The sequence below is a fragment of the Pleurodeles waltl genome, chromosome 11, assembly GCF_031143425.1.
Source record: "Pleurodeles waltl isolate 20211129_DDA chromosome 11, aPleWal1.hap1.20221129, whole genome shotgun sequence".
NCBI classification, from domain to species: domain Eukaryota; kingdom Metazoa; phylum Chordata; class Amphibia; order Caudata; family Salamandridae; genus Pleurodeles; species Pleurodeles waltl.
The window spans coordinates 99,139,638-99,162,602 of NC_090450.1; the positions used below are offsets into that span (position 1 = coordinate 99,139,638).

Below are 22,965 nucleotides of genomic sequence, written 5' to 3' on the forward strand. Positions count from 1 at the left end.
CCATAGGATAGCATTGGGTTTCCTTATTACATGTGATAAGTGATCATTTTTGTTTGGAACAGGTAGAAAAGTCATGTTTGGCCTCAAATGAATTTTAATTTAAAACTCTCTTTAATGGTAAAATTGTTTTTTAAGTCACAATTCTGAAAATGCCACTTTTAGAAAGTTGGCATTTTCTTGTCCTAACCATTTGGGATCTGAAGTCTGTTTCTTGGATAACATGACTTTAATTAAAGTGGCAATTGGCCTTTGTGTATTCCTCTCGGGCAAAGAGAGAAAGGGCTCCTATGTGTTGGCAGGATGGGGGATGAGCAGAGCTGTTCCTGTCCCACTTACATGTCAAAGGGCTGCCTCCCACACTCTCACAACATCAGCCTACTTTCACCCTAGACCTTTTGGAGCCTGGTCAGGGGAATGGAGAAAATATCCAGAATCAGATGTAGGAAAGCCTAGAAATTTCTCTCACTTTAAAGGATGGCTCCTCTGACCAACTTTTCAGTTCACTCCTGGTCCTGCAGAGGAATCCCAGAAGGACTTCCAAGTGCTACCCTGCAGTTTAAGGCTTGCTTTGTACCTCACAGGACTGCTCTGCTACTACCAGAGGACTGCCTTGCTGCTTGAAACCAGCCTTGTAGCTTTAGAGGACTGCCTTGCTGCTTGAAGCCTGCCTTACTGCTTGAACCTAGGATTACCAGCGTGACTCCAAGGGCTGTTTGGCTGGCCTTTCGGTCCTTCTGAGCGTCAGGGACACAACAAGCTCCAATTACCATGAACCTGCATTTAGACCCTACCTGGAGTGAGTACCGCCCTCCAAGGGGTGTTCAACCAGTCCTGGACCCATGGAAGTGATGCTAAACATGCCCAAAAAACCAAAACCAGAAACCTGGGACTTCAAAAATGTTCCACCAAAAAGTGGCTTGAAAACCGACAGTAAACCGGGACCTAACTGCTCCCTGATCTGCCTAAGGTGCATCGCCGTTGGTCTGACATTGCGATAGCTCCAACCACATTCTTTTCTGTAGCAGCAAATGCTATTCAGTGTTTCCTCTCAGAAGGGGTCTATGGCCTTGAGGAGCCCTCATTGGCTACAGCTTGCAGCTCCGTCCTGCTGGAGATTTTCGTCTTCCAGAAAAGTGATAAATTCAAAATGCAGAAATGTTCACTGTGACTTTGTCTAGTGGCTCCCGGTGATGGTGCCTTCTCCTTGGACACCGCTGGCTAGCTTGCTCCACATACCTTTATCTTCCCAGCAACTTTGTCTTCAAATATCTTCTAAGTCTGAAGATAAGCCCAGACTTAGCCCAGTCCACTCCATGTATCCAAACTGTGCTCCATCGAGGTCAGCCTTGACTTTTGAATTTAACCCAGTATCATGCAACTAGATGCCCGGAATTGGTGCTTTGACCTTTTAAGCACTAGTTTCTACTAAAAACCTTTTAAAAAATCACAACACTGGTTCTACTGAGTGTTTGTTGTTGTTATGGTGTCAAATTATTAATTAATTACATTGGCGTGGGAATTTTTTCTTGTGTTGTGTTTTCACTTTATTACTGTTTTGTGCTACATAAATATTTTACACATTACCACTAAATTAAGCCTGACTGCTGTTATGCCAAACTACCAGGGGGTTAAGCACAGGTTAATGTATGACTTTTGTGATAGGGATTGTGGTTGTTGCTTAAGAAGGGTCTTCACGCCCCTCAATCATATACCCAAATTCCTGCAGCTGGATTATTTCCAGTGTGGAAGATGACCCCAGTCTTGCAGCTTCCAAAAACAAGGCTTCCTAACAGCACTCTAGCATTATATAGTAGCACTACCCATCTAGTAAACACATCTGCTCATACTTTAGGAAGGACTTTTAGTGGAAATAGCCAAAGGATTCTTAAAAAGTTAAATTGGAGCTCTACATTTGACTATTCACAGGCTCTAAAATTCATGATTTTGCAGAGTTGAATCAAATTAACATCCCTGCACCATTACTGCGTCCAGAGCCATCTCTCTGTTCTTTGAGCTTGCACAGAGATAGTTTTATGAGGTTTTTTAAGGCAAAGATATTTTTTTTATGTCATACTTTGTTTATTCTAATATATTTGCCTTTTTATCGATATAAGATGAAAAATAAAATAAACAGTAAATCAAAATTAGAAAGTTTAGTGGAGTGGAAAAGGGTTGTGCATATATGAATAATGCACAAAGAACAAGGTCTTCCTGCCTTTTTAGGAGGTACTACCCAATGTCCCTAAAGTAAACATTGTTTTCTACCCACAGTTCATCTTTCACTATGTACAACCATGTCCTTTCACTTTCCTTTTTTTTCCAGAAAACACTTATATACATTATTTAACCACACATCTTCTTCTACTATTGATTTCCAGTAAGTCCCTAAAGCTAGCTTGCTCTCAGCGCAGTTCACATTCCCCACTCTCGAGTTCACAATCAGGCTCCTTTTCCTTCCACAACCTAAATAAACAGGCCACATTATTGTTTGACCCAGGAACATATTCCACAGTGAAAGTGAACTGTTATTCTTGAGGCTAACGTCTGCAAATTCTATTCAACCTGATCGGTTAGTGGTCTCTTAGATATTCCCATTTCTAAGTTATTTCTCCTTACAACATTTCTAAACTTCTTAATTGCCCCAGTATATAGTGCCTCAAGAAACCCTGAGGCAAAAGCAAATGTTGCCACATACCCTTCTCCTTCCGTTGCCACATACCCCTCTCCTTCCTGTAGGAAACGTTCTTTCCTAAGCTTAAATGTTGATTCATGTCAATCCTTGTAGAATTCCACAGTGCTTCTCATCCTGTCAATCATTTTAGAACTTCCCCAGTGCTTCTCATCCAGCTGTCATGCTTCTTACTTTCCGTGACCTGCCACCAAAAATATGAAAGTGAAGTATGTCTCTTTGAAAAATGCATGCAACAGAAATCAAGCTAAAGTGCATCCTGCAAAGTCTAAATAATCTTCCACTTGCAGGTTGATTTGATAGCATGTTCAAGACATCAGCATCCTCTAAAACTGTCACTATGTAAGCAATATTGGGTATGGATATTTGTCCTCCACAACATATCTGATCAAATTTCTTTAGTCAATGCATATTCTTGTAGCTCCTGCAGATTTTCTTGTGCTTACCAAGGGTGACACTAATCCACCAGCTTCCCCACCACCTCCAGAACTTCAACAATTCTAACATTTGTGCCTTTCCGAGGTATTTTGTGATATTCTTAAAGTCCTGAGACTTATCCAAACTCATTTGTTTACCAGATTCCTCAACAACATGATGCCGTTATCTACATTCTTGTCTCCCATTAGCACCATACTTGACAAATTGGTGTTGTTCCAATATCACACTAAATCGGGATTCCGATGTGTGTGGATTTCATGCCAAATCTGAAAATTACTGCCTTCATATTTCGATAGGTAAAAGCTGTCTGAAAGCAAACGGGAAAGCTGCTTGAAAAGAGAATAACTCTGTTATGTTAGTTGCACAAAACGCATTTGACACAACTGGTTGTTCTCCATTCCCTGCAGAAAAAAAACACAGAATCTGTAGGGAATGCCACACCCACATAGCAGTATCTGTATATGCAGGGTGAGGTATTACTACATAGTTTACTGATGTAATTTGCCGTGAATGCTATCAATGAAATTCCAATTTGCGCATGTCAGATAGATTCCGAAAATCATTGTAATTATATGTTAAGTGTGTGCTGGTGCACGTATAGAACTTGGTGGTTTGGCTTACTTGGTATGAGGTTGATTGATGGACTGAAAAACATCCATGGAACAGCTTAATAGTTATGAGGTTATATGTAATAATTGATCATTTATGAACTTGGAGTAGTTAGATAATTCAAATAGTATATTCTGCTATGTTTTTAGATGATGATGAGTCATTGCATACCATTTTAATAAATAGAACATGTCATTCAGTCTTTTCATGAAATGAAGTTCATTTGCAGTTATTTTGTCATCTATGCACAGGTTTTAAGAATTTGGGATGTTCATCATCAGCTGTGCATCCAGCGAATTGCAAACATATTCCCAAAAAATGTGGATTTCCATTTGTTTTTCTATTTCTATGAAGCACACAGACGACTTTTTATGTCCTTCAACAACCATGTGACAATGTTGGAAGTTAAGCAGGACATTGGAAAAAAGGTTACAAGTCATGAGAAGTCAGTCACATGTGTTCTTTTCAATTCAGTCTTCAATCAGGTAAATTAACTTTCCATATTGTTGTGCCAACTCTTTGTGATTGATCCACATTGACATACTAAATGCTTGTGATATTTTCATGCTCCTAGGCTAAGTCCCTGTGATATTTTCATACTGCTGAACCATGTTGTTGAGGTCTTCTCATATTAATGGAATAAGGCCCTGGCAAATAGGATATTCAGTCACAGGTGTAGCAGATATCCTGTCTGCTGTTCTACAGTCTAAGGCCTTATAATACGGTGGATGGGGCTATCTGCCACATTTTGAGGGAGGATCCAGTCAGCCAAAATCTAAATGAGACTCTACAGGCCTGCTGTACCAAGGCTATTTGTGGTTAAAAAGGGTCCGATTTGCATTTCTGGCAATTTGAGACTGCAAAACAGCCTTTTTGTATATAGCAATGGGCGTGTTTAGGATGTGTATAGGGTGATTCCGAATGGGGTGTATTAATGTTTTGCAATTAACATCCGGTCGCAAAACATTCATTTTTCACCAACTACTGAAAGGTAGTGGTAAACCATTCACAAATGGGAAGGGGTCCCCAAATTACCCCTTCCTGTTTGTGAATGTTGATGAAAACATTTCCTTTTTTAAGTCAGTGTTCCCTTGGACAGTGCCTATTTTTAAAACATTCTGTTAAACCCCATTCAGAACTTCCTAAAAGGTAGCCCAAAATCTGGATAAAATGTTGGTGGCATCCAGAAACGTATCTGTAAACGCAATGTTAAGTTTATAACTATTTCTGTGAAACTATTCAAAAGTTGATATTTGGCCCAATCTGATCCCAGTTGTTCTGGTCAGAGTGGAGAAGATATATAGAGAAAATGTGGATCTGATGACTTGCTTAGCAAAAAATGATTCATATTCGTCTTTTTGCCTCAAATTGTCACAAAGAAAGAAACAGGAGATGTTTCTTTACACGTAAGGCACATGAGCACCGGGGTAAAATTGCCAAAGTCAAAAACATAGGATGCTTGAATCCTCATCTTTTATATGTGGTTCTCTAGCACAAGGCGCCCTTTCAAATGAATGATTTTGTATATGTTTAGTACACAAACCTAAGCTAGTATGGCACATATCATATACAAATATACCATTCTCTTCCAGACTTCCATATGTGTTGTACTTTGTTGTCTTCGATGTTTATCCCTTTTATAAATATATATATATATATGTTTACCTTGACCGATTTTGATACATCTGAGAAAGTACAGGGTGGCAAAGTCAGAATCTAGGTGCGATTGAATCGCAATATAGTAGCATGACTTGGTTGTGGTAGCGTATAATCATATAAAGCTAAAGCTCATAAAGCACATCTAGTCTGAAAAACATACTGGACGGTGGCATAGACAAAGTGGGTGATTGACCCTGATGTAAAAATACAGGGTGTAGCCTCATTATTTTAACATTTGCATTTTGGAGTTCAACCATTCCCTCAGTAGGCCTCAATTGTGGAGTAGGTGGCTAATGTAACACAATTTTCAGGGATGCTTTTGGATCTCAATCCATCCAGCTGAAAAATAGCATTCTCACTTTAAGACTGCAGAATCTTTATGGTCTCCGCCTTTACACTTCAGTTCCACAGATGCCTTATGCCTGTTTTAGCACTATTTTTATGAAATGCTTCTCTCAATGTCTCAGTCCTTAACTTTCTTGAGAATATGCAAATGTAGATTTGATTGATGTACGATTCACAACTTACATTATTATAATAACATTATTACAACATGTGACTGGACTTCTCCTCATGGTTATTATTCTTAGCACATTTGCAAATATAGTGACAAGATGGGGGAGAACATGGCGGCTAGCTAGGTGCCAGTAATGGGCCTGCCTGTAATGGAGGGTGTGCACTGACAGCGCTTCTGTATTTGTACCCCGGCACATGAGGGTGAAGCTACTTACCGCCCTGGTTGTTGCGCTACTGGAAAGGTTTTGATGCGGTCGCAGGGAGCGACGTGTTCACCTGCAATGGCTGGTTCACAGTGGCTCGCTGCGGCGGGCTCTGCAGGAGGCGGGGCAGTTGATGCAGAGTGCTGTGGGCACTGAACATGTAAGGGAAACTACATTAATACTGACTGACAATGACCAGTAAAAAGTTCAAAAAGCACCGCTACCATAATACTGGTTATTGTTTAATTGCATCAATGATAGAATAGACTTCCTTTATGTGTGAGTGAAATGGATCTTGCTATTTATTGTATGTGATTTTAAGGACAGTAGGGAATTTAATTTGCACTGTTGCTTCCAGTTGCATAAATTTAACCATCCTTTGTCCCACAATCCATTATCTTTTTTTGCTAAGTTTTACTCAGATCTGAGCACAGACAATAGGCAAACCCGTCAATATGAGTTGTTTTTGTTTTAAGTGCCTCTGTTTAAATCTTTTACGGAAAGGGCTAATTAAGTTAATCAAAATATTTCTAGGGTTGTTTGTTTTGCATTGAGTTTAAAAAAAATCCTCTGTGCACTTTGCTGAATTTCAGCCTCTAGGTCGATCTTATCAAGGTCTTCGAAACGTACTTCTTGATTAGATTAACAGTAAGGGCCATATTTATACTTTTTGACGCAAAACTGCGCTAACGCAGTTTTGCGTCAAAAAAATTAGCGCCGGCTAACGCCATTCTGAAGCACCATGCGGGCGCCGTATTTAATCAATGACGTTAGCCGGCGTTAGCCGCCGGTGCTGCCTGGTGTGCGTGGAAAAAAACGACGTACACCAGGCAGCGCCGGCGTAGGGGGATATGGGGCTTGGGCGTCAAGAAATGGGGCAAGTCAGGTTGAGGCAATTTTTTCGCCTCAACCCGATTTGCGCCATTTTTTTTCACTCCCAACCCCCATAGAAATGACTCCTGTCTTAGCAAAGACAGGAGTCATGCCCCCTTGCCCAATGGCCATGCCCAGGGGACTTCTGTCCCCTGGGCATGGTCATTGGGCATAGTGGCATGTAGGGGGGCACAAATCAGGCCCCCCTATGCCACAAAAAAAAAAAAAAAACACTTACCTGAACTTACCTTAATGTCCCTGGGATGGGTCCCTCCAGCCTTGGGTGTCCTCCTAGGGTGGGCAAGGGTGACAGGGGGTGTCCCTGGGGGCATTGGAGGGCACCTCTGGGCTCCTTCAGAGCCCACAGGTCCCTTAACGCCTGCCTTTTGCAGGCGCTAAAAAACGGCGCAAAAGCGGCCGTACGTCATTTTTTTTGACCCGCCCACTCCCGGGCGTGAATTTTGCCTGGGAGTATAAATCCGACGCACATGCCTCGGAGTCGATTTTTTAGACGTGAACGCCTACCTTGCATCTCATTAACGCAAAGTAGGTGTCCACGCTAAAAAATGACGCAAACTCCATGGACTTTGGCGCTAGACGCGTCTAACGCCAAAGTATAAATATGGAGTTAGTTTTGCGTCGAAATTGCGTCAAAAAAAACGACGCAATTCCGGCGCAAACGGAGTATAAATATGCCCCTAAGTCTTTAAATGTTGCCCACTCTCTGACATCACCGGAATATTTAGAACAGGCCATTTAATTTTTCTGATCACTATTTTCCTGATATTCTGTCCTGTCTTGTCACTCATTGCTGGAGTGATATATTGCATCTGTGAACTTAGTATTATTGACTACTCTGTCCTGCATTAACCCCTTCGCTGCCAGGCCTTTTCCCCCTCCTGTGCCGAGCCTTTTTTTTTAGCTATTTGGGGCAGTTCGCGCTTAGGCCCTCATAACTTTTTGTTCACATAAGCTACCCACGCCAAATTTGCGTCCTTATTTTCCAACATCCTAGGGATTCTAGAGGTACCCAGACTTTGTGGGTTCCCCAGAAGGAGGCCAAGAAATTATCCAAAATACAGTGAAAATTTCGTTTTTTTCAAAAAAATGGGAAAAAGGGGCTGCAGAACAAGGCTTGTGGTTTTTCCCCTGAAAAGGGCATCAACAAAGGGTTTGCGGTGCTAAAATCACCAGCTTCCCAGCTTTCAGGAACAGGCAGAGTTGAATCAGAAAACCCAATTTTTCAACACAATTTTGGCATTTTACTGGGACATACCCCATTTTTACGATTTTTTGTGCTTTCAGCCTCCTTCTAGTCAGTGACAGAAATGGGCATGAAACCAACGCTGGATCCCAGACACTGCAACATTTCTGAAAAGTAGACAAAATTCTGAATTCAGCAAGGGGTAATTTGTGTAGATCCTACAAGGGTTTCCTACAGAAAATAACAACTGAAAAAGAAAAATATTGAAATTGAGGTGAAAAAAACATACATTTTTCTTTACGTTTTACTCTGTAACTTTTTCCTGCAATGTCAGATTTTCAAAAGCAATATACCGTTACGTCTGCTGGACTCTTCTGGTTGCGGGGATATATAGGGCTTGTAGGTTCATCAAGAACTCTAGGTACCCAGAGCCAATAAATGACCTGCACCCTGCAGTGGGTTTTCATTCTATACCGGGTATACAGCAATTAATTTGCTGAAATATAAAGAGTAAAAAATAGCTATCAAGAAAACCTTTGTATTTCCAAAATGGGCACAAGATAAGGTGTTGAGAGCAGTGGTTATTTGCGCATCTCTGAATTCCGGGGTGCCCATACTAGCATGTGAATTACAGGGCATTTCTCAAATAGACGTCTTTTTTACACACTGTCTTACATTTGGAAGGGAAAAATGTAGAGAAAGACAAGGGGCAATAACACTTGTTTTGCTATTCTATGTTCCCCCAAGTCTCCCGATAAAAATGATACCTCACTTGTGTGGGTAGACCTAGCGCCCGGGACAGGATATGCCCCAAAACACAACGTGGACACATCACAGAAAACAGAGCTGTTTTTTGCAAAGTGCCTACCTGTAGATTTTGGCCTCTAGCTCAGCCGGCACCTAGGGAAACCTACCAAACCTGTGCATTTTTGAAAACTAGAGACCTAGGGGAATCCAAGATGGGGTGACTTGTGGGGCTTTGACCAGGTTCTGTTACCCAGAATCATTTGCAAACCTCAATATTTGGCTAAAAAAACACATTTTCCTCACATTTCGGTGACAGAAAGTTCTGGAATCTGAGAGGAGCCACAAATTTCCTTCCACCCAGCGTTACCCCAAGTCTCCCGATAAAAATTATACCTCACTTGTGTGGGTAGTCCTAGCGCCCGCTACAGGAAATGTCCCAAAACACAAAGTGGGCACATCCCATTTTTTTACAGAAAACAGAGCTGTTTATTGCAAAGTGCCTACCTGTAGATTTTGGCCTCTAGCTCAGCCGGCACCTAGGAAAACCTACCAAACCTGTGCATTTTTGAAAACTAGAGCCCTAGGGGAATCCAAGATGGGGTGACTTGTGGGGCTCTGACCAGGTTCTGTTACCCAGAATCCTTTGAAAACCTCAAAATTTGGCTACAAAAATATATTTTCCTCACATTTCAGTGACAGAAAGTTCTGGAATCTGAGAGGAGCCACAAGTTTCCTTCCACCCAGCGTTCCCCCAAGTCTCCAGATAAAAATTATATCTCACTTGTGTGGCCTAGCGCCCGTGACAGGAAATGGCCCAAAACACAACGTGGACACATCACATTTTTTCATAGAAAACAGTGCCTACCTGTGGATTTTGGCCTCTAGCTCAGCCGGCACCTGGGAAACCTAGCAAACCAGCACATTTTTGAAAACTAGAAACCCAGGGGAATCCAAGATGGGGTGACTTGTGGGGCTCTGACCAAGTTCTGTTACCCAGAATCCTTTGCAAACCTCAAAATTTGGCTTACAAAACACATTTTCCTCAAATTTCGGTGACAGAAAGTTCTGGAATCTTAGAGGAGCCACAAATTTCCTTCGACCCAGCGTTCCCCCAAGTCTCCCGATAAAAATGATACCTCACTTGTGTGGGTAGTCCTAGCGCCTGCGACAGGAAATGTCCCAAAACACAACGTGGACACATCAAATTTTTTCATAGAAAACAGTGCCTACCTGTGGATTTTGGCCTCTAGCTCAGCCGGCCCCAGGGGGTGCAGAACTGGCCTAAAATAAATTTGTCCCCCAACCCCCCCCCCCCCCCCGGGAGCAACCCTTGCCTACGGGGTCGATCCCCCTGCGTGACATTGGCGCCCAAAAAAAATCCCCGGTGCCTAGTGGTTTCTGCCCCCTTGGGGGCAGATTGACCTAAAATCGGCCAATCTGCCCCCAAGGGGGGCAGAAATGGTCTAAATACAATTTGCCCCCCAGGGGAGCGACCCTTGCCTAATGGGTCGCTCCCCATCTCTAAAAAAACAAACAAAAAAAGAAAACACAAAAAAAAAATTGCCCTGGCGCCTAGAGGTTTCTGCCCCCCCTGGGGGCAGATCGGCCTAATACTAATAGACTGATCTGCCCCCAGGGGGGGCAGAAATGGCCTAAAATAAATCCCCCCCCCGGTGAGCGACCCTTGCCTACAAGGTCGCTCCCCTTGCGTGACAACGCAAAAAAAAAGATCCATGGTGCCTAGTGGTTTCTGCCCCCCTTGGGGGCAGATTGACCTAAAATCGGCCGATCTGCCCCCAAAGCAGGCAGAAATGGCCTAAATACAATTTGCTTCCAGCGCGATGGGGGAGACCCTCTGATGTCACAGTGGGGGTTGGGGGGCTCGGGGGTGGAAGGGGAAGGGCTTCCCCTTCCATCCCTGACTTGGGGGGTGGAGGGGAACCCCACAGAGGGAGCGCTAGCGCTCCCTCTGGGCTCTGTGACCAGGACGTAATGGTTACGTCCTGGGCACAGCAGCACTGTGCCTCAGGACGTAACCATTACGTCCTGGGCACAGAACAGGTTAAAGTGATCCAGTCCCAATAGCCAAGTCAACTAAATTAAGAGAAAGTTCATTACACATAGAGTGTATTTAGCTTGATAGGCTTCTGAAAGTGCCCATTTTGCTTTATATTCTGTTTCTAAAAGCACACAAATAGCATCATCAGTGCTTTATCTAGGCTCTTTTCCTGTGACCTTTGACCTTTTTTATGACATATCGTGCAGATTTGGAATGCGTTCCATACTCACCTCTAGAAAAGGAGCTATTTTTATGATCAGAATCCTAATCAAATGTTCCCTCCTAACCACCCATACTGAGGCCAAAGAAAGGATTGGATTGCACCAAAGAGCTGGGATTCTTTGCCTAGACTGTAGTTTAACCCCAGGACTAGATATGGTTTGGCCTCTCGCTTCACTTTTCTGCAGCCCCAGTAACAGTCACTACATTATAAAGGTCCTGGGAAGCCCCATGGAAGACTGATTCCCAAACACATTAACGATCTCTTGCATTGGTCTTTTTGGATGTTCTGAATCAGCTTCTAAGGAGGTCAGCTGTCATGCTATCATCTCCTGATGGGATACTTTCTTGAGAAGACATTGGGTTGATTTAGATCTTGGTGGAGGGGTTACTCTGTCGCAACAGTAACAGGTATCCCGTCCACCGAAAATTAAATACCATTGTTTTCTATGGTATTTAGGTTTCAGCGGATGGGATAGCCATCACTGTTGTGAAGGAGTAATCCCTCTGTCGAGATATAAATCAGGCCCATAGTGATTTCAGAGTGCTCCAGACTTAAAAGGGCTGAAGGATCTAAAGGGGCAACAGCAGTTCCTGAAGTTTAAAGCTCATCTTAAAAAGACAATTTGAGCCTCAGGAAATAGATACAAACAAGGACCCACATACCTTTCTTACAGTCCTGGGAGTGGTTCTGAATACTACCGACATTGCTATATCACGTACACACCATCTCAATAATCAGCCAGTCTTGTAGGTTGATGGAGCTACCAAGTTGTGTGGCTGTGTTTGTATTTTTATGTGGCTCTGCTGTCATCCTGCTTGCCCCCTGATCTGGTCAGGCATCAAGAACGTACATTACTTTTGCAGATGTGTGCACAAAGCTCAGCAGGGCCTAGCGCTGCTGAAGCTGCAGGCATCTGCAAGAGTAGTTAGTCTGAAGAGACAAAGAGGGAACAGCCCACACATAAGGAGTTGCACCATATAACTCAGTGGCTCTTAGGGCCCCCGATGAAAGCAGCGTTTGGACAACAAACTGGAGCATTAGAACAGTTGGTAGGATAGAAAGGATTGTATAGTGTCTACAGAAAACTTGCATGTTGCTGCCACCCCAATGCATGAGTAGGTTGATGGTAACAAGATAGTTGAATGTTTGAAGCAGTCCTAGATAGAGCTCCTCCACAGAGGAAATTTCAATCTTCCTGTCACCAGGGCAACACAGGCAGAAAATCTGTTTAATTTTGTATTTACCTCTAAGGTCAGGATCTGAGTTGGCTCTATCGTCCGTGTTAAGTTCATGTGACTCCTTTGAGGAAATTGGTGCAGCAAATATTTTTTTTGTCTTTTTCCCCATCTCTTTTTCTTCAATGGGTTCTCATTGCACTTTTTTCATTAATCTTCTAAACTGGTATTCAAAAAATCAACCTTGGCTGTAGGATAATTGGTTCTCATGTTCTCTGCGAGAATTAACTCTATGTCCCTTGCTCATTTTGAAATACTCACTTTGTTTCTTCTGCACTGTGCAGCTCTTCATTGATGTATAGAGCCTTGATACTATTATAAAAGCATTAAAAAACTGAGGGCTTCATTTACAAGAAACTACCACATTGTCATCTATGATTTCGATTTCTTCGGCTTTCCTCACATCCCCTAACAACGCCATGGATGCACTGTATTTACAATACAGAGCTCCATGGCGCATGTTTCACATATGTGTCAGAAATTTTGTTGCATCTGTTGGTGCTAAAGTGACTCAATGCTAGAGATGTGTCATTAAACTGATGCAAATCCAGCAATCTGAGGATAGTCCCAATGGAAAAAGCCCTATGTCAATTTTACGCTCGGTCTGAGCAGGCTGTAAAATTTTGACCCAGTAAAGTTGTAGGGTGACGCAGTGAAAAGTTGTACATTTTACTGCATCAGTTCTACGTGGCATTTTCTGTAGCAACACCTTACATGCATACATTATGCCTAGCTCAGGTATAATGTGACGCAGGGCTTTACAAAGGGATGCATTGGCCCATTGAGTTAGTTTGTAAATATCGAGCAGTGTACTACACTGCTAGCACCGCCGCTGTGTAAAATAATAATGATGCAGCAAAAGCGCAGAGGGCCTATAAATGAGGCCCTGAATTTATTTTCCAGTGCAGGGTGGCAGTTTTCTGTGTGGTGCTCCCACTGTTGCCTGCAAAATTCAAACAGGAAGCCTGGTTAAGGTTGGTTCCACTAGCATAATGTCTTCAGCTTACTTGAGTAAACACATTATTATGGCTACTTTGTGTGTCTTCCGGTGCAAGCATGATCTCCCTTCTTAAATCTAAAAACATGAACTCGCCATAACTGTGAAACTAACACCATCCTACTTGCTTTCAGTCCTTCTCATTGGAATCAAGGCACTCTTAGGTCTGATGAGTCAGCCAGGCTGTTTATCAATTGACTGTTGGGTCGCAACTGCTCACTGTCTTTTGTCTCCATTGATGGCCATGTTTTCTTTGCCACACCAAACAGTGCATGACCAACGACATATGAGGCATTGCATAGCATTAGGCTGTGTTAAAAATAAAAGTTAAAATAGGGAAAACTACCCACTTCTGACAGCCAGTGGGACTGTACAAATCAGATAAAGCCATTGGAAGCATAGGAATCAGACATTTGTTCCTTAGAGGATTAAAAGTGGATGTTTGCACTAATGCCCCCCCAGAGATGTAGCGATCTTGATGAACTACCAATTGGCATAATTCAAGTATCTGTGTAGAATTTCTCTTACTCCAAAGAGATAATGGTGAATTAACCCTAACCGTAACGGTTTAAGATACCAAATTGAGGCAGGAGACCTACTTCATACAATCTGGTGATGAAGATTGATTTGTCCCTTTTGGATGTCTACCAAGACTACATTCAGTAGAGTGTCATGTTATCTGATAAACTTACTTTCCAAGGAGACACAACTCAATATCTTTAAATATAAGTGATATACATGAACTAATCTTTTTCCGAGGTTATGGCTTATCCTAGGGAAAAGCGACACTGTTCAGAATTCAAGAAAGCTGACGGGCCCTATTGATTCATAACGGTTGGCAGTATTAGACCAGTGCTGTACACTGGAATCCCTAAAAAATGAGGCATAGGATGTCTAAAGAAACACCATAAAATATGAGGGCAATGGGTAGTATTCCGAGATATACTGATGGTGAGATATTACAAATGAGCAAACTTATGTGTAGAGTACTGCTAAATGTGAGATGATTTAAATTGAACTAGAGACTTCATTAATCTCTATAATGTTTATGCAAAACTGAAATTGTTTGTAAGTCATTAAAACTGGAGTCAGTGGTTTGAGGAACCGTTTATCTTTTGTTTAATCTTGTTGTTTCTACTGTATGCTAATGCGAAAATGATAATAAAGGGATTATAGGAATAACAGACACAACCAGGACAAATGACTGTAGAATTGCCCTCTTCTAAGGAAGGGGTGTATATCCTTGCTTAGTGCCCAGCTATAAAGCTGCTATAAAGGTGGACAGCAAGGTGTATGTCTCTCAAGGTGGATTCAAACTGAGATTACAGTACCACCATTTTTTAACAGGTAGCATCAGCCCAAATCAAAAGAAAAAATCATATTCTTCTGTATGATGTATTAGACCTGGCATCCTTGGCACAGTCTCCCCTCTCTTTTTTGCCTCTGCTTCCTATGTTTTGACTGTGTTCTGGACTCTGTTTTTTCTGGTTTTGGTACTCTGGGCACTTTACCACTGCAGACCAGTGCTAAAGTGCAAGTGTTCCCTGTGTAAATTGCATGTGTAATTGGCTTTTCCAGGATTGGCATATTTGATTTACTAGTACGTCCCTAGTAAAGTGCACTAGAGGTGCCCAGGGCCTGTAAATCAAATGCTATTAGTGGGCCTGCAGCCTTGGTTGTGCCACCCACATGAGTAGCCCTGTAAACATGGTTCAGACGTGCCACTACAGTGTCGGTGTGTAGGTTTAACCTGCCAATTCGACCCGGAAAATGTATCCACTTGCCAGACACAAACCTTCCCTTTTTGTACATATAGGGCACCCCTAAGGTAGGCCCTAGGTAGCCCACAGTGCAGTGTATATTAAAGGTGGGACATGTACTGATGTGTTTTACATGTCTTGACAGTGAAATACTGCCAAATTCGATTTTTACTGTTGCAAGGCCTATCTCTCTCATAGGTTAATATGGGTGATGCCTTTAAATAACTTAAGGGCAGTATCCCTTTGGGAGCAGATGAAGTTTGGAAGTTTGGTGTCTCTGCACTCAATTTAAAAATACTCTTTGGTCAAGTTGGTTTTTAGATTGTCAGGTTGAAAATGCCACCTTTAGAAAGTGGCCATTTTTGTGCTTAACCATTCCGTGCCTCTGCCTGCTTGTGCATTCCACGTCTGGGTCAGGCTGACAGTTGGGCTGTTGTGAATTCCCTCTAGACGGTGACACAAAGGGAGCTGGGTGTAGCCTAATTATCATGATGAGTCGCCTGGGCTAGAGTGGGGAGGGAGGAGCTGACACTTACACCTGAATGGGTAGTGCCTGTCCTCACACAATGCAGTCTCCAACCCCCTGGTGTGTGTCTGGGGCCAGGCCTGGGCAAGGCAGGATCTTGTCAACAACAGAGACTTTCCTTTGAAGTTTTCCCACTTCAAAGGCAGAAAAGGGTATAAGTAGTGGACCAAAAACCCCAGATTTTTAGATTACTTCAGGGACCAAGGGGAGCCTCTGCCAAGGAGAAGAGCTGGAAGAGGAGTACTGCCCCTTTGCCCGTGTCTGTGCTTTGCTAGGTTGGCCTGCAATTGCTACTTCTGCCTGAAAGAGGACAAAGACTGGACTTTTGTGGTATTTTCCTGCTTATGAAGAATCTCCAAGGGCTTCTATTGAGCTTGCCTCCTGTCTTGAAGTCTCAGGGCTATCAAATACTTTCTCTGCCAGCACCTGGACTCTCTGCTAAGACCCCTGCCCTGCCAAGTGGTGCCCTTCCAGTCCCTGGGCCCTTGAAAGGAGAAGCTGGTAGAACAAGGACTGAAATCCACACACAGGGAGCCGTGCGGGGAAAGTTTCGACGCACCACCTGCAACGCAGCGGTAAAACCAATGAGCCACCCACCTCGTGGCTAAAATTGACACACCACCTGCATCGCAGCTGGGAAATCGACGCATCACCTGCATTGCGGCTGGAGAAACAACACAACACTCGCTTGCGGCTGCTGAAACCAACGTAAACCCTGTGCATTGTAGTTTTCCATCACCGCGCAGCCTGATGTTTCACGCATCATCGCTGGGTGTCAAAAATCAACGTAAACCTGCTCGGACCTGAGGTGCCCCGTCTGGAAAATGACACACAGCCTCACTTGCTTTTTTATGCAAACCAGGTATTTTGTGTAACAACAACGTTTCCATTGTTTTCTATGGAGAATGAATCTATCATTTTGTTGTTTTAGTCTTGTTTGATTTCGATAAATATTGTCTATTTTGGTTTCCATTTTTAAGTGTTTTCACTGTATTACTGTGTGTTTTGGTACAAATGCTTTACACATTGCCTTTGAGATAAGCCTGACTGCTTGTGCCAAGCTACCAAGGGGGTGAGCAGGGCTTGTCCTAAGAGTGTAACTCCCTTACCCTGACTAGAGTGAGGGTCCCTGCTTGGGCAGAGTGCGAACTGACTCCCAACCAGAGACACCTTTTTAACATGATGCAAATAGTGCGTGGTCTGGGTCATGACACAAATTGCAACTGTTTTTTAATTTTTATTTTTGGCCTCCACATGCTCCAGGAACAATTTGTACTGTTACCTTTGGTTTGACGCCTATTCAATTCACACCTAGCTCACATGGGCCCACATTTAGTAAGATGTTGTGCTGGGGTTGCATCACTTTTTGGCGCAGCCCAATTCTAGACCTATTTGGGACTAACAAAGCAATGCAAAGCCCGATTTGAGTGGCTTTGTAGAAAAACATAAGAATAAAGCAATGCCAGGCAATGCTTTGTGCTACTTTGCATTACCTTGCTTCAGCATGGGTGTTACCGTACTGAGGCTGACCTAATAAGGAGAGATATCTTTATTTCTCTTCACTGTTTCCTCTTTGCATGTGTGCTGCATACAAAGAAACTAAGCCTCAAATTATAATTTGTATGCAAGAAGGTGCCCCTTAATGCACAAAAACTATCTTCACCATAACTCAGGCTTCCTTGCGCCATTGCGCAAGGGTGCCTATGATGGTGCTAGGCAGCCCAAAGTGCAATAGCTCAAACAGAGAGCTGAACTGCACCATATCTTTGTAAATATGATCCAGTTCTGCTCTCCCTTTTCATGCAACCCAGTGCAGCAACTTCCTTTGCTGTGCTGTGTAGCGTGAAATCTTAGTAAATCCAGGCCGTCATGCCATTATTTTGCAATTTGACGCAGTTCAGTGTACAAATATCCTTCACTTATTTGTTGGTTAACATTTGGTGTAATGCCCACCACAGGTTTTCCAAACCCCAAAGCATTGGCCATCCTGGACTCTGGTTGGTCACTTCCAGCAGTCTTCCGACCTAAAGTCAGGCAGAGATCAGAAATGTACTAATCTGTTACACAACACATCAAAGCACCCAAATTTGGTGGGTTCCATTTCATGACAGGAAGACAGCAGAAGGAAAGCACCACATCTGTAGAGATATGGCACTATTCTCTTTCTCTGTTGCTGATGCACAATCAGACTGCCGAATGCCACATACAAAGCTTTGCACTGTAGTGAAAAAGTGTCTGCATGAGTCCAGCGTAGGTTTTATACTGGAAGTGTACCTTTCCAATACTACATACTATGATTAGACTAACTTTAACATGTTTCCCACATGGAATGTGTGCTAAACAGTGCAACACACATTCAAACTTGGAAAAGTTAGGAAAAATAAAAAGCATTTCTCCTTTCGAAAGCCTGCTTTCTAGTGACATTAACTGGTGGTGCATACTCCTAGTAGATAGAGTTTTCCATTGATTACAAACTATGGAAGGCTACACAAGAACGCCCTTGTTCCACTCAAGGAACGATCCCCTGTGACACAGAGTAATTCAAAGCAGCGCTTTGTGCTGGTTAGTGTTATTTTTTCTTACAAGCCAGTACAAATATCAATTTGCATTGGTTTATAAATCCTCAACTATTTTTTGCATTCAGTCTGCCTTAAAAAAGTAATGGAAACCTGACACAAAACCATTGTGAATCAGGGCCAAACTGTTTAAGCACTCATCCCAAGTAGTTTGGTAACAACTGGACAATGGATCGACAATAAATATTGTCCGACATAAATGCTATATATTTTTTATCATTTACAAAAATTATCACCACCTACTAGTATAGATTTTCTATTATGAACTTTTATATGGCGATTTAGACCATATTTAGGATACAATATTTATGACGGAGGACATTCTGGCAACCATATTCTGGTGCCACTTCTTAGATTCCACATATTCCCATTTTTATTCACGTGCAAAGTGTGAAAGCCTTGGCACCTGCAAAATAAGCTTGTCGCCCACCGATAGGGCTTATGTTTGTTTGATGGGGAAACATTCTTAAAAAGTGGACTTTCCTCTGTCTGCGTTTCAGCAAATTATTTCACCCAGCTCTTCTAATATTTTCACGTTCTAAAGTTAACCATTTTATCTGTAAACATCATCATCTTTTTTTCGCTCCTTGTTTGCTTCTCTTTTCTGATCCTTTTCCTTCTTGCCTGCTTCTTCTCCTCCTGTTTTCCTCATCCTCTGCCAGATAGTTCTGTTTCCATATTATTCTCTTTCTAACCCTCTTCTTCCAAATTCCCTCTTCTTCCTCATTCTCTCCTTTTCTTCCTGCTCATCATCCATCTGTTCCTCTCTTGCTTCCTTTTCCTTTTTCTTCCTCTCAATGTTCCCTCCCCTCTGTTTCTCTTCCTCCAACTTCCATTCTCTTCTATCTCTTCCTCATTCCCTTCCTTCTCACTTTCCTTTCCTGTTTCTCCTCCCCCTCTATTCTGTTCCGTCTCTTCTTTCTCTTTCTCTCTCTTTTCCTCTTCATTTTTCTATTCTATTTTCTGCTTCTCATCTATCCTCCTCATCACCTCCCTTCTGCTATCTGATTGGCAGTTCTCCTCGCAGGTGAATACCGTGGATGGTATTCCCTGAGCTCTAATTGACAGCCATCTTCCCGCGGGCCACTGTCTTAGGGTTCCAGGCATTTTTAATATGCTTGGTTGTGTCGGAGCTGTCAACATGGCTGCGTAATGTCACTTAGAATGCCCTGCGCTTAGACAGAAATGGCACTGCATAGAACAGAAAAGCAACCAGAAAACAGAAAAATGAAGCATTTCTAAGGCTGCCCATTAAAAACAGAATCTTGACTTTAGAGTCTCTTCATTAAGTTATCTCTGCATCATATATGCCATGTTCTTGTCACCTTCTATACAGCTAGTTCACAGTAGAAGCATTGTGTGTGTTCAGAATCAATGTTTTGCACTTACTTGGTATGCAGCAAGAGTGCTGTTATGATCTGTGCTTTAATGATGCATTGCACTCTTAGGCATCAGACCGCATTACCTACATCTTAATGTGGAGTCAACATTTACTGTACACCACTGTCTGCATGTGTTCCTTTCCTACGTAAGCTCTACTTAAAACGTGAAAACAGTTCGGTCTGTCAGGATGGTTTGAGAAGCACATTTAGCTAACAAGAACCAGAGCAATATTTTGCACCTCATGAATACAATTAGATTGCATTGTTGTTTATTTTTCACATAGTTTCCTTGCAGTATATTGCTGGAATACTGGAAACGTATTCAGGTTTAATGTCTGCTGCAAATCTGTACACAGTTGTCGAGAAGCTGTTACGTGGCTGAAAACCAGAGTGGGGTCCGACTCACAAAGGGAAATCTACATTCCGAGATTTCTGCACACATATCTTTACGCCTCTGACTTGGTGGAGATTGCCTTTAGTTGGTATAGTCCTGTTCCAAGTGGAAATTTTACACGGTAGTAGGATTTGGGAGTCTCCATCCCCTAAACGTGAGGCTGGATTCTCTTACAACTGAAATTGCACCAGGAAAGTTACTACTAGTAAAGAATGTAGCCAGCCCCATTCAAGGGGAAGTGGAACTTCACTGAGGAGGAGAAGGAACTTGCAGTGACCTTTGTTGTAGATTATACAGAGGACTACATGGTTTGCTTCCATAAACCCTCAGTGGACGAGTAAAAGTGTTGATGTGGAAGGAGATGACAGACTCTGTCAATATAGTGGTGGTAGATGTGCATACCTCGAAGCATCTGGAAAGAATGGATAGCAGGATGAGAAGAGATGGGAAAAGTTCTCCATGATTCAGATGGCAAAGTCTCTTCCTGGATGCAGACCTGGATCCTGTTTCCATCTAACCACCATAACTCTTTCAACAGTCTTGTAAATAATAACTTGCACACCAAATACAGTGCCTATGATCTCAGAATGTTTATCGCAATAAACAGCAACACCTAAAAGCACAACATAAATTGTTGTAGTTGGACTTTCGCTCCTTAGCAAGACTGCTGGTTTAGGGGTGACAGCACTCCTGTTTGTAGGTGACTGAGTCACTCCTACAAGTCACAGTTGTGGGCCCAACCCTCCTGGCTCACAAGAAGTACCTCACCAAACATAAACACTAAAGGTGATTTCTGGCAGCCTTAGGTATAGACTTTAGAAGAGACCTCTCAGGGAAGTCGGGAAACGGAAGTTACCCTTTTCTCTCAGTAGCAATAAGTCTCCTACAGACAAAGGCAATGAGGGAGATGCAGAAAAGTTTTCAATATATTTATTGAAAAGACTACATTCTACAATAAAATGTATGTGCTGCAATGATTAGGATAATGAACAATAATAAAACCACGTTAACCATGGTGGTGGGTGGGGTCAGAATTCCATGGGCGGCATAGTGACAGCCGCCGGGCTGGAGACTGCAGTCTCCAGCCCGGCGGTCATTACCGCTGTGGCGGTCGGTGTGTTAACTTGGTGGTTTGGCCTACCAAACCGCCAATGTCATAATAGTGGCGGTATGTACCGTCAGCCTGTTGGCGGTACTACCGCCACTATTGCACCGACCACCGGGGTCGTAATGACCCCCATAATGTCAACCATGACAAGCAAGGCCAGCCAAATGCGAGTCCAATTAATATGGAAATTTGGTATCACATTTTATACTTTTGAAAAAGGCCAAATGTTGAATTTATTCAACAATAGGTGTGGTCGTGTAGAAGGTCCCTGAAGTCATCAATTGGGAGTGCGTCCAGGAAGGACTCCACATCGGCAGATGTCAAATCAATCACAGGATTGGCAAAAGGATCCATGGAGCAGAAGTGCACAGAAGACTTAGATGCAGAATCACCTACGTAGGCAGTTCCATCCATAGTGACAGATGTCGCTGGAGCCGAGTAGTTCAAAAGCGGTGGCTCATAAGTGGTCTCGTGAATCAACCTGAGTCTCGACCGTGAATGAACCCTCATTGAGAACATTAACAGTTCCTTGTCCACAGAGGCACTGGCTGTATAGCAAGACACACCAACGAGATACACTTGAAGAGGCACCATTTGCACTGAAATAGTGGTTGCATGCACCACAGGATTGGTCGGAATGACAAGAGACCAATCATGCTCCAATTCTTCCAGCAACAGAGTGCCAAAGTACTCCATCATCTAATCATGACACAGCTGGGCTGGTGGTAGCTCCTTCACTCTGCTTAGCTGAGAAAGCACAACCACTGACTATCAGGAATAGCAGTAGCAGTATTCCACCAATCAGCACCAAAGTTATAGAAATCTGCCAAACACACTTGAAAATATGGAATGGATAACTGAAGGAATGACTTTGAAGACGGTCTGGAAAGTGGAAACAAATCCAGACCCAACAGCCTTAAACAAGTGTACAATCCCTGCAGTGCTGGAGACATTAAATATTCTGCAGACCAGCTCTCCAAAGTGCTTGGGAAAGTTGGTATTTAATAAGGCTTGTATCTCGGCTGCTGATCTCGCTATCTGGAGATTGTACTTCTCTCTGGCCGATGTCAACATCATTTATTTTTTAAATAGTAGCACCTTTAGTCTGCTTAGCTTGTCAAAATTTATATTAGTAGTATCAATGTGAGGCCACATTTCTGCTACTCTTATTTCTTGTATGTGGGGGTATAAAACATTTACATAACAAGTTACAATTTGAGAAACTGAAATTGCGTAGGCAATTCCAGGTCTCATTCTACACCAATTCTGATAGTTCAGAACCACATAACTTCCATTTGAAAGTATGTGAAATGCTGGAAGAATCAAAGGGACTGGAGTACCCTTCAGAAAGCATGCCAAGTTCGCGACCTCCGCATTGTAAAAGCCACGAAGGGACACTTGTTTGCAAATCATTGAATGACTAACAGTAGTCTCACATTTGCTTCCGCTCAGAAAGACCTCTGTTCCGTCGGTCATACATTTGAACTCCTAAGGCAGCTCCCACTCTTCCTTAATATAGCTATCAACAGCTATGTCCCAGGGGTGGACACCCAGTGACATAGCAGGAACCAACCCTGGGGACTGACGGTCCCCAGGGCCGTCTACGGCTTCTCTAGTGGAGGGCATGCGACCCCCTGTCCAACTCATGCAGCCCCGGGAGGTGGTGGTCCCCGGGCCCAAGAGTCTGTGATGGACCCACTTCATTATTTAAATGCAGCCTTGGGCAAGTGGTGGTCCCTGAGGATGTTGGGGGAGGGGCTGCGGCTC

At 43.0% G+C, this 22,965-nt stretch overlaps 1 protein-coding gene across 4 annotated transcripts in view; it reads left to right on the plus strand.

The window, feature by feature from the left end:
- WDR49 (WD repeat domain 49) overlaps positions 1-22,965 on the plus strand; it is a 436,680-nt gene that overhangs the window by 67,259 nt on the left and 346,456 nt on the right. For all 4 annotated transcript variants that reach the window (XM_069213220.1, XM_069213221.1, XM_069213219.1 and 1 more), the window contains one exon: positions 3,988-4,221. In XM_069213220.1, the coding sequence (XP_069069321.1) occupies positions 3,988-4,221 (234 nt within the window). The remainder of the gene's footprint in view (positions 1-3,987; positions 4,222-22,965) is intronic.